This window comes from Tachyglossus aculeatus, chromosome 4 (genome assembly GCF_015852505.1).
Source record: "Tachyglossus aculeatus isolate mTacAcu1 chromosome 4, mTacAcu1.pri, whole genome shotgun sequence".
Lineage (NCBI taxonomy): Eukaryota > Metazoa > Chordata > Mammalia > Monotremata > Tachyglossidae > Tachyglossus > Tachyglossus aculeatus.
This window is the reverse complement of record NC_052069.1, coordinates 124,094,717-124,109,881: the sequence shown is the minus strand read 5'-3', so window position 1 is coordinate 124,109,881 and position 15,165 is coordinate 124,094,717. Positions and strand designations below refer to the sequence as shown.

General features: G+C 44.4%; 1 protein-coding gene across 2 annotated transcripts in view; it reads left to right on the top strand.

Annotated features, from left to right (window-relative positions):
• STXBP1 (syntaxin binding protein 1) overlaps window positions 1-15,165 on the top strand; it is an 86,300-nt gene that overhangs the window by 31,432 nt on the left and 39,703 nt on the right. For both annotated transcript variants that reach the window (XM_038746035.1, XM_038746034.1), the window contains exons 2-5: window positions 6,268-6,317; window positions 7,555-7,636; window positions 9,717-9,793; window positions 12,180-12,258. In XM_038746035.1, the coding sequence (XP_038601963.1) occupies window positions 6,268-6,317; window positions 7,555-7,636; window positions 9,717-9,793; window positions 12,180-12,258 (288 nt within the window). The remainder of the gene's footprint in view (window positions 1-6,267; window positions 6,318-7,554; window positions 7,637-9,716; window positions 9,794-12,179; window positions 12,259-15,165) is intronic.

Below are 15,165 nucleotides of genomic sequence, written 5' to 3'. Positions count from 1 at the left end.
AGAAAGTAGAGGCCTTGGCAGAGTGCAAGTGAAGCCTTTAGGGAGGTTTTGCTCATGTATCCCAAGCAGTGCCCAGATCTGCCTTATGGTGGGATAGGGGAGAGGGGTCTGTGCACTTGTGACAGCAGAAAGTCATGGGCTATGGTTTCTAACAGAGAACCATTAACCTGTGAATCCTAAGAGGTCATCAATCGATCAATCAATTTCTAGACTGTAACTTCATTGTGAGCAGGGAACATGTCTATCCACTCTTTTGAATTGTACTCTCTCAAGCGCTTACTACAGTGCTCTGCTCACAACAAGTACTCAAATACCATTAGTTGGTTGATTGATTTTTGGAGGGCTGCCAGAGTACAAAGCCCTGTACTAAGTGCTGGGGAAAGGACAACAGCAGTTTGATGCACAGTCTTTTCCCTAATGTTGGGTGGGGGAAGACAGGCAAAAAGTGATCTACAGATAGTATCAGCAGGAGGAGGAACAAGACATAACAGGACATCATGCTGAAATAGCTGAATACATAATTGAATATGCATATGTTCATAAGTACCAGAGAATGGAAAAACACCTAAGCGCTAAGCATGGCTCTTTGACAAGACTTGGGGCTCTGCAAATTGGGGAAAGGCTTCCTGAAGAAGGTGGAATTGTGGGAGGGCTTTGAAGGTGGGTAGAGTTGTAATCTGATGGATTTGGGAGAGGGAAGGACCATTCTTGTAACCTGCTTATCCTTTGCCTTAAGGACATCTTTATAAGTGCTGCTTAGGCAAGGCTGGACCCAGTGCCTATTTATAACTGTTGTTTGAAAAATCCTGCTAAAATGCTCCTGCAATTGCCTCTTTGTGCCCTCCTAAAACAATTCTGTTTTTCTCTAATTGACTTGGAATCCAGGTTGCAAACCTTGTAAAATAATAATAATAATAAAAACCCTAATGGGTCCCAGTGTAGTCGGCATTGAAATGGGGGACCATTGCTGTTGTATTTTGTGATCGACCTTGGGGAGGCTTCATTTTCCTTTTACTAGAAGAGAGAAGGTAATATTTGCTCTCTGTGGGAGGGATTGCAGTTACAGATACTACTTTTGTGAGTTCAGTGAATTCCAATTCCAATGGGGGAAGCAGGGAGAATTTTTATGTACAACATAAATTTTGAAAAGGACAATTTAAGTAAAAGTTCCACAATTATAATTTATGACCGTCTGTTATTACTGTTTTTCTATTAAATGAGCTGTAGAGGAAGGTCCCTGAATTAGAATAGTGCACTTTAAATCTGCCTGGGTTAATTCTTTGGCTTTTAACCAATAAGGACTGGCTGTACAATTGTCAGGGGTTCTCTTAATTGCCTTCAGAGGGTTTTTTGGGGGACCTATTAAAAATATCAACTTGTACAATGCTTGTCATGAGACAGGAAAATTGGCAGAATGTTTGGAAGGCAACTCCAGAAGAAGATGGAAGGGAGTCCTGGGTTTGTGGGGGAGTAGTGTGACAGTCTTCTGGAGGTTTCAGGGACAGAAGAGGCAGGGGTTAGAGTTAAGGAACTTCACTGTTTGTCCAGGGTATGGTTGACCCTGTCCACTTCAGTCAGCACCCCATTTTTGTGGTGGAATATGCAGACTCTCCTATGTTGCAGAGTATCCTGATTCTGTAAAATTCCTACTTTATAGAGGTTCTTTCATTCCAAAGTCAACAGTGTACTTAATGGACTTTCACAAGATCTTATAACATTAATGTCTGTTCTTCCCCTCTAGACTATAAGCTTGCCTTGGTCAGGGAAAGTACCTGTTGCATGGTACTCTCCCAAGTGCTTAGTACAGTGCTCTGCACACAGTAAGTGTTTAGTAAATTGCTTTGATTGGTATAATTTGGTCAGTTTTTGCTAGAAGAATGTCATATATAGTGAAACCCCATATTGTGCTATCTGAATTTATGTTCCAGCAGCCTTGACCTTAGTTGTTGGATTCCTTTCTATTTTCTGTGATATCAATATACTGTATTGTCAGCAATGAGATTCTCCCAGTTTGCAGTAATTTTATATGAGTTGGAGGATCAGCAACTATTCCTAAGCTTCCGTGACTCCTGATGAACACACTGAAGAGCACAAGAATAGGGAGCATTGTCCAGGGAGGAGAGAAAAAAGCAGCTGATTAAAGGCCGGGGGGGGCGGGGGAGGTGGAGGGAGAAAAGCAGTGCGGGGAGGGCCAAAGGATGGCACGGATCACAAGGCTCAGTAAATAGGCCTGTGATGTTTCTATTCTTAGCGAGGCAGTCTTCCAGCTGGGGCAGTCCATAATCAGATTTGGTTTGTTAAATTCTGATTATGTGCTTGAGAAGGCTTTAGGGAGAAGTACCAACTTCTCTTATTCTTGGGGGAGAACTTGGGGTGGGTCATTAGTAGGCCAGAGATTCACAGTGGGCAGGGCATTGAGGTGCAACATGGAAGAGGCAGGGCCTTGGGGAGTCAGGGGAGAAAACGCGGGAGGGGGAGGAAAAGGAGTTGAAGTGGGGGGAGTGAGTGGGGGTGGGGAAGGGAGGAGAAAAGGGTAGCAGGAGGGGAGACAAAAGGGAGAGAGGAGGAGAGAGGTGGGGAGGGTGGAAGAAGATCCTGACCATCATCATGATTTTTCTCACTCACCTGGGCTCTAGGGCCCAGGGTGCCTGGGGAAATGTATGGGGCCTAGGTGGGCATAGGAGCTCCAGAGCCCTAGCACTGGCTCAGATCCTGCTGCTGTCTCTCTGTAAGTGGCATCAGAGCTGGAGCCATCACGGCTTTGACCATGACACCGGGAGGTTGCAGCCTGGGATTCGGTCTGGTGCCCTGACCCCGCAGGCTTTCAGTTGGCGCCAAGGCTCTGGGACTCCGACTTTGGCCTCTGTCCTATACCCCTGAGAATCCTTCAGACTGCCGAATGCGCAGCCTGGGGTGTGTAGATGTTTATTAGAATGTTTAAAAAATTTATTCATATTCATGTCCATCTACCCCTCTAGACTGTAAGCTTGCTATGGGCAGGGAACATGTCTGCTAATTTTGCTGTATGTAGTCTCCCAAGCACTTAGTACAGTGCCCTTTCTGCACCTAGTAAGCACTCAGTAAATACCATTGTTTGATTGATTTATAGATGACCTATTCCCATGGGCCTGAAGCCCCGGGAGGATCTATTTGGCAATCTATGGCATTAATTGAGCACACACTGTGTGCAAAGCACTTTACTAAGCACTTGGGAGAATACAATGGTCAAAAGGATTCTTGTTCCCTGCCCTCATGGAGTTTATGATTCAACGGGGATAGACAGACCAAAATTATTTAGTTAGTGAGCCCTGAGGGGAGGAAAAAGTGTGAAGCTGGAAACAGTATGCCCACATTCAGAAAAAACATTTGTACAATCAAATGTGCAGATAAATCTATTAAGAATAAAAATATTCACAAGTACAAGAGTGTTTAAGCTGGGATCCGAGTCCCCAGGGCCGGGGCAGGGGTAGGTGGGCCTGGCGCAGGGGGAGGTGCCATGAATTAATTGGTAGAGGTGGGGTTTGAGAAGGGCTTTAGCAACTCACAGCACCCTGAGGTCTGCTGGGTTTTGGCAGGGAAGGGAGTTCCAGGCTTCAGGAACAGCATCAGCGAGGGCTTGGAGATAGGTAAGTCGAGAGCAATACAGTTTGAGTGGGAGCGCATGAGGAGCAGAGAGTGCCAGCTGGGAAACGGAAAGTGAAGAAAATCGAGGCGTCAGCTGACGAGAGAGCTGGTGGAGAGGGCCCATAAGGGGCTGGGTGGAGAGGGCCCTTAAGGGGCCCATCCTGCCCCTTAAGGGGCCCATCCTGCCCCTTAAGCTCAGCTTCACCCCCTCACCCTGATGGACTCGGTCCCTGTGGATAGAAGAAATCCCATTCCCTCATAATTGCCATCACCATGGGAGTTCCACGGAAGGTGAGGTCTGTGAGGTGTGAGGGACTTGGAGTAGAATGGTTCCCTGGGGACAGTTTTGAGAAGTGTTTGAGAGAAAGTGTTGTGCACAACATCAGGGGCAGTGGAGAAGCGTAGGAGGTTATGAGGTCAAGAACAAAAGCATAAGAGTTTGGCCAATTATTTTTATAGCGACAAAAGTCAATGAAGGACATTTATAAATAACTTCCTAAATAATCCTTGAAGATATTTTAAAATTGATCAGTTTGTAACAGTATTCACTGGCCTGCAGAATTCTGCTCATCTGGTAACATTTGTGTTTGCCTCACTTTTAATTTCCCTTCATGGGTCATCCCAAGTCTTCCGGCTCCTAGGTGCCTGGCTAAAGAAAATGCAGTTTCAACCTGCTGAGAAGCACTTGGGCCTAGTGTGTAGAGCTCGGGACTGGGAGTCAGGAGGTCCTGGGTTCTAATACTGGATCCTCCACTTGTCTTCTGTGTGACTTTACTTCTCTGGGTCTTAGTTACCTTAACTGTAAAATGGGGATAAAGAGCATGAGCCCCATGTGGGACAGGAACTGTGTCTAACCCAATTTCTTTATATTCACCCCAGCACTTAGTATAGGGTCTGGCACATACTATGTGCTTAAAAAATACTGTTATTATTATTATTATTCAGTGTACTCAGTTCTCCTTGAAATTTCCCCATTGACAGAGATGGCCTTGGAAACCAAACAAAAAGGGAAAAGAAAGAAGTCATATAAATATATTGAATTCATAATTGAGCCTACTATTGAATATTGATTTGGCAGTTGCTCCTATCTTACCTTGACTTCTTTTAGGCCCTGTATACTTCAGTAATTGCTTAATTTCTTGGCTATACTACTCTTTCCCCTATTATGCCAGTCAGCAGTGATGCCTGCAGGTGTTGAGAACCTGAATAATAAAAATGTCATCACAGCATACACCTGAGAAGACTATCAAGTGGTTTCCCATAGGAGCAGTCTTGGGCCTGTTATGATTAATATTTTAATCAATGAGCTGGATAATGGAATTTGAGGCAGCATAGCCTCAAATAAAAAGCATAAGCTGGGAGACAGGAGCCATGGGTGTGTTTTAATCATATTTGTTAAGTGCTTTCTCAGTGCCAGGCACTGTACTAAGCACTGGGGTAGATAAAAACTTATCCTGTTGGACACAGTCCATGTCCTACATGGGGCTCACAGTCTTAATCCTCATTTTACAGATGGGGTAACTGAGGCACAGAGAAGTGAAATGACTTACCCAAGGTGACACAGCAGACAAGTGACAGAACCAGGATTAGAACCTAGGTCCTTCTGACAACCAGGCCTCTGCTCTATCCACTAGATTCTAATCCCAGCTCTGCCACTGACTTGCTGGGTGATCTTAGGCAAGTCACATAACCTTTCTGGGTCTCACTTTCCACCTCTGTAAAATAGGGTAAGATTTCTGCTCCATCTATCACTTGGTTTGTGAGCTTTGTTTAGGATAAGGATGTTGTCTGATCTGATCATCTTTACTTTAGCCCAGCATTTAGCCCATAGTGCTTTGGCTCATAATAAGCACTCAGTAAACACCATAATCTTAATTATTACTGAGAATGTGTGCGCCAAATTTGCAGATGTTATTGTTTTGGGAAGAATTGCTAATACCTCCAAGTTAGAAATAGAATTCTGAATGACTTTGAAAAAATTGAGAAGTGTTCCAAGAGAAGCAAAACAAAGTTGAATTGGGACAAGTATGAGATATAGTGCACCAGGGAACAAAAACTAGTATATAGATAAAATGGGGGAGCACAAATTAGTAATAAAAATCTCAGACTCTTCTCTTTGGGTCAGCAGTATACTCCTTTTATTTAAAAACATTACCTAGAAATGAAAATGTACTACCAGGAGTATGACAAACAAGAACTGGCTTTTTGCGATACTTTCAATTGGTTAGATTCCTAATAAGTTTGAAGTGGGTCAAACTTTGACCTCCATATTTTATGAAGAAGCTGGAGGGGGACCAGAAAAGAGTTATAAAATAATTAAAGGGATGAAAAGTAGGATTTATATAAAGAGATATATAAAAGATAAGGTAATCGGGATTGATTCGCCTGGTAAAAAGATGGCCAACGGGAATGTAAATAGGTCTCTTATCACCAATTGGTTGGTGGAGCCTCATCCACCTCCTTTGAATCAGGGGAGCAGGGCATTATCTTAAGTGGATGGTTGTGTAGACCTAGTCGGCTATATTGTGTGACGACGTAGAATGAAGTTGGCCAGAGGAAAAATGGGCTAGTTCATGGGGCAGGCTTTGGAGGCTTCTGTGAAAGTTGTGTGAACTAATGTCCCTTTTTCTTGTGTTTTTAAAGAGATCATGCATGATGTGATCAGGAAAGTGAAGAAGAAGGGAGAATGGAAGGTGAGTAGAGTGATATAAGTGAAGAGTTTGAGTCAGTTGGCACAGGTGACCTACAGGAGCCTGAGGCTGGCAAAAAATGCCAAAGATTAAAATTCCTGCATTGTGGTCAGTGGGCTAGTGGCCAGCAGGAAAACGTAAGACTTTGCTGCTGGGTTCAGGGCTGTGTTCTGCTTAAAAAATATCAGGCCTTGCAGGAATCACAGAATACTGTATAAAAAGTCAAAGAGGCTCAACGAGACGCATCTGCAGTCTTATTTACATTTGACATTTAGAACATAAATGCAATAAATGAACCTTTTTGCCTCATACATTCAGGGTTTCCATTTTCTTTCTCTTTTCTCCTCCCTCTTCTAACTCTCAATATCATCTTAGCCTCCAAGGATGGGAATGCCAAGTCAGTTTCAACACTCAGAAACCCAAAGGAAGATTACCCATCTTCAGCCTTTACCAAAGAGGAGGACAGAAACTGCCCTGGTGCACTCTGGGCATTTCAAGAAGTACTAGGCCTCCTCTCCTAGTAGTAATCACAAGGAGGCCCGGGACTCAAGCTAAACTCTAACCAGCAAATGCATGGGGCAGCAGAGGCTTATGAAAGAATTGCCAAGATCAAATTAAGATTTGGTCCATGAGATGTCACAGCTAATCCGCCCCTACAGGTCTGAACTGAGATGCTTGTGAAATCCTCAAGTTGTATGTAGTTGGGACCTTGGCTGTTGAGTGTTGAGTCCAGCAGTGACTACAGCTGGAATATACAGTGTCGTGGAAAAAACTGCATTTTCCTCCCTGTCCTAGGTTTGGACCTAAAACGTAGCCTTGGCTTCACTTGTGGAAGTTTTAGAACCAAATTGAAGACATTAAGTTGAGCACTAAGTACAAGAGGAATTCTGATCTTCCTCAGGATTCAAGCTGGTGTACACTTCCCTGAAACCCGAGACATTATTTTAATATCTTTTCCCACCTATAGACTGTAATTTCCTTGTGGGCAGGGAACATGTATCAACTCTGTTATATTGTACTATCCCAAGCGTTTAGAACAGTGCTTTGCACACAGTAAGTGCTCAATAAATGATTGATCGATTGATAGATCAGCAGCTAATATCCTGTGGCCCACTTAGCATGACAGAGGTCAAGTAATTGCTGCAGAGATAGTTATCAGACACTCACAGTGTCCATTGCTAGATACACAGCATCACTCAGCCAAGACAGTTCATCTTCAGAATCTTTTGTCTCCTCTTAGGTGCTGGTGGTGGATCAGCTCAGCATGAGGATGCTCTCATCTTGCTGTAAGATGACTGACATCATGACCGAGGGGATAACAAGTGAGTAGACTGTTCTGTATAATTAATTACCTGGGTAATCATCAGACTCAAGGTCGCCCCTGGCCATTTCCTCCTGGTGCCAGTGGTCTTCACTCCTCCCTCATTCAGGAGACTCTTTCTGAGATATAGGAGTTCATAATAATAATAATAATAATGGTATTTGTTAAGGGCTTACTATGTGTCAAGCACTGTTCTCAACACTGGGGTAGATTCATTCCTTCAGTCTTATTTATTGAGTGCTTTCTATGTGCCATTGGACACAGTTCCTGTCCCATATGGGCTCACAGTCTTAATCCTCATTTTACAGATGAGGTAACTGATGCACAGAGAAGTTAAGTGATTTGCCCAAGGTCACACAGCAGATAAGGGGCAGAGCTGGGATTAGAACCCAGGTCCTTTGTACTCCCAGGCCCATGTTCTATCCACCAGGCCATGCTGCTTCCCCATCCATTTGCACAAGCAAAGGATTCTCCAGACTTACTGAATTGTGTGGAAAGACACATGAAGAACATTGGGAACATAAGTGGGTTTTCTTGACTGGAGTCAAGTGGATAGTGAAGAAGGAGGGAATGATCAGTTATGCAGAGAGTAGCAGGCTAATGGAGGCCTGTAGGCCCAGAATAAGCAACTTCATTTAGTTAAAGAGTTGATAAAACATTTGTAGGAAAGGGTCATGGGATCCGAGAAGCTGGTAAAGGAGATGACTTATGGCAGACTATATTGGAGAGAGTAAACTGAGCTTCGCTTTTGAGAGAGAGTAGTTTTGCCTCCCATCTGGAGCAGGAATTTGAGAATAATAATTGTAACTAAGGTACTTGTTAAGCGCTTACTATGTGACGAAGATTGTTCCAAGTGTTGAAGTAGATACAAGCTAATCAGGTTGGAAACAGGCCATGTCCCATGTGGGGTGCTCAGTCTTAATCCCCATTTTGAGTCACAGAGAAGTTAAGTGACTTGCTCAAGGTCACACAACAGACAAGTGGCAGGGCTGGGACTGGAACTCAGGTCCCCTGACTCCCAGGCCCATGCTCTTTCCATTAGAACCCTGCTGCTTCCCAAGAGAACTTCATTCTTCCCCTATCCCTATCTCACTTGGACATGGAGCAGGCAGGAACAGCACTTCACCCTTCTAGTAAGATTCCTTGCCTTTTTGTGAAGGATATATGCAGCATTCAAAGCTCTCCAGAAAAAGCAAAGTTGAAACTTTGCTCTGGACACAGAATTCATCTTTGCCCCCCAAAAGGTGAATGTTATAATAATAGAAATGATAATAATAATTACGGTATTTAAGTGCTTACCTTACATGACTTACAGGATATCTATAGAGTCACTATGAATTGGAAATGACTCAATGGCACTTAATAATAAAAATAATAAGAGCTTACTATGTACGACTCGATGGCATAAGACAAGATGTGCCAAGCACTGGGGTAGATTAGATACAAGAAAATAAGGTCCCACATGGGGCTCACATTCTAAGGAGGAGGGAGAACAGGTATTGAACTCCATTTTGCAGATGAAGGAACTGAGCACAGGGAAGTGAAGTGACTTGCCTATGGCCAGACAGCAGGTAAATGACAGCCAGGATTAGAACCCAGGTCCTCTGATTTCCAGGCCTTTGCTCTTTCCACCAGACCACACTGCTTCCAGGCCTCTAGGGAAATACTGTAGACAAAATGATCCAGGAGTACACTGTTAATATTTGCGTGGGGAGTGCCTGAAGAGATAGAAAGTGAGAAATAGGTTGGCAAATAAGCTTTATAAGCTAAGGCTGCCTTTGGGACAGTGTATGAGTTAATTCTTTTTTACATAAGCAAATATTCTTACTTTTCACTAAGAATAGGAACTTCCTAACAACAGAGATGATAAGACACTGAAACCCATCACCAAGGGTGCTTGTGGACTCACCTCGGGAGGTTTTTAAGGGAGGAGTAGAAAATAATTTTTCTTTGGTTTAAATCCACTCATATCTGGAAGCAGTAGAATGCACTTGATGACCTCGTTTGGCTGTGTGCACTCTTGTGACTGCATTTTATGCTTTGTGAATTCCCCGATGGGCTGATTGCATTTTTTTTCCTAGTTGTGGAAGACATCAACAAACGCCGAGAGCCACTCCCCAGCCTGGAGGCTGTGTATCTCATCACCCCGTCTGAAAAGGTAAATCTGCAGGAAGAATTTAGGTTGAAATGTGATGTGGCTACCCTTGGTGACAATACTGCTTGAGTATTTGTCATTTGTAGGCTAGGGATCTTCTTAGTATGTTGCTCTGTATGGACACATATTCTAAAAATCATTGGACTTCTAGTTATCGTCCCATATCCCTCCTACCATTCCTTTCCAAACTCCTTGAACGAGTTGTCTACACGCGCTGCCTAGAATTCCTCAACAACAACTCTCTCCTCGACCCCCTCCAGTCTGGCTTCCGTCCCCTTCATTCCACGGAAACTGCGCTCTCAAAGGTCACCAATGACCTCCTGCTTGCCAAATCCAACGGCTCATACTCTGTCCTAATCCTCCTCGACCTCTCAGCTGCCTTTGACACTGTGGACCACCCCCTTCTCCTCAACACGTTATCTGACCTTGGCTTCACAGACTCCGTCCTCTCCTGGTTCTCCTCTTATCTCTCCGGTCGTTCTTTCTCAGTCTCTTTTGCAGGCTCCTCCTCCCCCTCCCATCCTCTTACTGTGGGAGTTCCCCAAGGTTCAGTGCTTGGTCCCCTTCTGTTCTCAATCTACACTCACTCCCTTGGTGACCTCATTCGCTCCCACGGCTTCAACTATCACCTCTACGCTGATGACACCCAGATCTACATCTCTGCCCCTGCTCTCTCCCCCTCCCTCCAGGCTCGCATCTCCTCCTGCCTTCAGGACATCTCCATCTGGATGTCCGCCCGCCACCTAAAGCTCAACATGTCGAAGACTGAGCTCCTTGTCTTCCCTCCCAAACCTTGTCCTCTCCCTGACTTTCCCATCTCTGTTGACGGCACTACCATCCTTCCCGTCTCACAAGCCCGCAACCTTGGTGTCATCCTCGACTCCGCTCTCTCATTCACGCCTCACATCCAAGCCGTCACCAAAACCTGCCGGTCTCAGCTCCGCAACATTGCCAAGATCCGCCCTTTCCTCTCCATCCAAACCGCTACCCTGCTAATTCAAGCTCTCATCCTATCCCGTCTGGACTACTGCACTAGCCTTCTCTCTGATCTCCCATCCTCGTGTCTCTCTCCACTTCAATCCATACTTCATGCTGCTGCCCGGATTATCTTTGTCCAGAAACGCTCTGGACATATCACTCCCCTCCTCAAAAACCTCCAATGGCTACCGATCAATCTGCGCATCAGGCAGAAACTCCTCACCCTGGGCTTCAAGGCTCTCCATCACCTCGCCCCCTCCTACCTCACCTCCCTTCTCTCCTTCTACTGCCCAGCCCGCACCCTCCGCTCCTCCACCACTAATCTCCTCACTGTACCTCGCTCTCGCCTGTCCCGCCATCGACCCCCGGCCCACGTCATCCCCCGGGCCTGGAATGCCCTCCCTCTGCCCATCCGCCAAGCTAGCTCTCTTCCTCCCTTCAAGGCCCTGCTGAGAGCTCACCTCCTCCAGGAGGCCTTCCCAGATTGAGCCCCTTCTTTCCTCTCCCCCTCGTCCCCCTCTCCATCCCCCCGCCTTACCGCCTTCCCCTCCCCACAGCACCTGTATATATGTATATATGGTTGTACATATTTATTACTCTGTTTATTTATTTATTTATTTATTTTACTTGTACATTTCTATCCTACTTATTTTATTTTGTTGGTATGTTTGGTTCTGTTCTCTGTCTCCCCCTTTTAGACTGTGAGCCCACTATCGGGTAGGGACTGTCTCTATGTGATGCCAATTTGTACTTCCCAAGCGCTTAGTACAGTGCTCTGCACATAGTAAGCGCTCAGTAAATACGATTGATTGATTGATTGGACTTGGGGGTAAACACGTGTTTAAAATAAACTTTCAGAAAAGAAGTCACTCTGCAGCAGGTCATTGCTTGGTCTGCTCCTTGAAGAGGGAACTTGTGTCTGCTTTATCTGATTTAAAGAAGCAGAATCATAAACATTTAATTAATATACTTAACTTTCTCATTTGGGGAAAACTGTCTGCTTCCCATTAGATTCCTTAATGCTGAAGCTTGAATTACTCCATGGTGGCATTTCTTCTAAGAGCATCCTTAAAGGCTCCAGCCTATCACTACCTGCCAACATTATTACTCACATTTCTTCCCGGAAACCTGAGCTGAGCCAGCTCTAGAGAACTGACAGATTGTAGTCCTTTGAACTTCAATGTACCAGGTCAATGTACTACTACCTTCATTTTACTTACAAATTCCTTGACAGTTCAGTCCTCAGTGCTAAGATTAGTGTTGGGATTGCCTGATAAAGTGATGATTCTACGCAGTTTAAAATTCATTATTCTGTAATGTGATTCAACAAATAATTTTTATATAGGTTGGGGGTCAGCTCATATGATATAAGTTATGACTTGCCACCCTTGTGCATTTCTTTTCCCTTTAGTCTGTCCACTCGCTTATCAGTGATTTTAAGGACCCACCTACTGCCAAATATCGAGCTGCTCACGTCTTCTTCACCGACTGTGAGTATAACAGGGTCCCTTCCTGTTTTCTCTCTACTGTTTTCTACCAACCTTGGATATCCTGCAGTGTAAGAGAAACTTAGAACAAACAAATAAGAAAATATTTTTGTAAGACTGATAATAGTATTTAAGTGCTTACTACGTGCCCAGCACTATACAAAATTCTGGGATAGATACAGAATAATTAGGTAGGGCACAGCCCCTGTCCCACATGACTCACATTCTAAGGGGGTTCACATTCTAAGTTGCTGTAAATGTAGTGTTGCCTTCCTTTGTTCTGTGCTCTCTACGTTCTGTTTAGAGGATGTATCCTAGACTTTAACGATAGATAGGACCCACTAGGCCTTAGCTTACTGTGGGCTGGGAAGGTGTCCACCAGCTCTGTTATGTTGTACTCTCCGACGTACTTAGTGCAGTCCTCTGATCACAGTGAGCGCTCAATAAATGTGATTGATTCATTCTAGTATGGAATGGATGTATTATATGGAAAACTTTTCCTGAGATCTATTTTTTCATTGTACAACTATACTCTGCTCCTCCTACTCATTCCACCTTGAGTGGGAGATTAATTTATTCCAGCTTCCTTTCAATCTGTGCATCCTCCCTACCCATAATTCTTTGTATCAGAGAGTGGCCTACATCTCTTCACAGGAACTGGATTTTTACTTGTGATTCTTGCCTCATCATAGCCAAAATTACAGAGGAACAGGGAATTAAAAATATGCAATGCAGTGAAGCAGTATTATCATCAAGAAATATTTACTGAAAGACCAGAGGGTGAATGGCACTGTACTAAGCACAATGGTGTTTCACCAGGCTTGGTTAGACCTGGTCCTTGGCTTCAAGGACCTTATGGCCTAGCGGGGAAAAAGCTTACCAGACATGTGTCTTTAACACCTGCTTGTACAGATGGAGGGAAGCTAAAGGGAGTTCCAGGGCCAAGTTGAAGTTATTGGGTAGAGAGAACCTCATTATGCTGGGCCTGACTAAAGCCACTGCCTTTGTGCTTCTTTTAAATTCCTTCACAGTCCAGTCTTCAGAGCTCAGTTAGTTGGTCATCAACCCATCAGTGAATATTTGAGTACTTGCTGTGGGCAGAGCACTGTACTAAGAGCTTGGGAAAATGCAATACAATAAGGTTGGTAGATGCGATCCCTGCCCACAAGGAACTTACAGTGCATAGGAGAGACAGACAAATAAATTACATGTGAGGAAAACAACAGAGTGTAAAGATATGTACAGAACCACTAGACCACCCTAGGGTCTTGGAATCCATCAGAAGGAAATCATTGGCCAATTGAGTGAAGGTAATTTTGGTATAGTGGTAAACATGAGAGCCAGACTTGAGGAGGCCTAAGGAGAATGAAATGGGGTGAGGGTGAGTGTTGGGGCAAGAGCTTTCTTAGAGAAGTTAAGTGACATGCTCTAGGTCACAAAGCAGACAAATAATAATAATAATAATAATAATGGCATTTATTAAGTGCTTACTATGTGCAAAGCACTGTTCTAAACGCTGGGGAGGTTACAAGGTGATCAGGTTGTCCCACATGGGGCTCACAGTCTTAATACCCAGTTTACAGATGAAGTAACTGAGGCACAAAGAAGTAAAGTGACTTACCCAAAGTCACATAGCTGACAAGCGGCGGAGCCGGGATTTGAACCCATGATGGACTCTAAGATATCCATTAAGATTAAGGAGACTGCTTGGAATCACTCTGATTATCCCTTGGGAGAACACAATCTGAGAGTTGGTACACACATTCCCTACCCACAACATGCTTCCAGTCTATAGGGGACATTGAAATAAATCAGCTATGGATATGAGATTGAAGGTGGGGCAAATATCAAGGAGTTTCAGGGTAGATCCAATAGAACGTTGAACACTACCACAGCTCTGCAGACTTTGGTATGAAGTCTAATATAATAATAATAATGACGGCATTTATTAAGCGCTTACTATGTGCAAAGCATTGTTCTAAGCGCTGGGGAGGTTACAAGGTGATCAGGTTGTCCCACAGGGGGCTCACAGTTTAATCCCCATTTTACAGATGAGGTAACTGAGGCACAGGGAAGTAAAGTGACTTGCCCAAAGTCACAAAGCCAACAATTGGCAGAGCCGAGATTTGAACCCACGACCTCTGTCTCCAAAGCCCATGCTCTGATAATTATTATGGTATTAAGCACTTGCTATGAGGCAGACACTGTTCTAAGCACTGAGGTGGGTACAAGCAAATAGGGTTGGACACAGTCCATGTCCCAGAGGAGCTCAGAGTCTCAATCCCCATTTTGTAGATGAGGTAACAGGCACAGAGAAGTGAAGTGACTTGCCCAAGGTCACACAGACAAGTGGGAGAGCCAGGATTAGAACCCATGACCTTATGACTTCCAAGCCTATGCTCTATCCACTACACCATGCTGCTTAGAACCCAGGTGCTCTGACTCCCAGCCCCATGGTCTTTCCACTAGACCATACCTCTTCTCCATAGAACAACATGTGTAATGATAATAATGATAATCTGTTTGTTAAGCATTGTCTTGACTGTGAGCCCATTGTCTAGACTGTGAGCCATTGTTGGGTAGGGACCGTCTCTATATTTTGCCGATTTGTACTTCCCAAATGCTTAGTACAGTGCTGTGCACACAGTAAGTGCTCAATAAATATGAATGAATGAATTTACCAAACACTGGGCTAGGTGCTGAGGCGATATGCAAGATAATTGGATCAGACATAGTCCCTGCCCCACATGGGACTCAGGCTAAAAAGGAAGGAGAACAGGTATTTTATCCCCATTTTACAGATGAGGAAAGTGAGGCACAGAATGGTTAAATGACCTGCTTAAGGTCACAAAGCAGGTAAGAAGTGGAGTCAGGACTCTCAGACCTGTGCCCTTTCGACCAGGTCCTGCT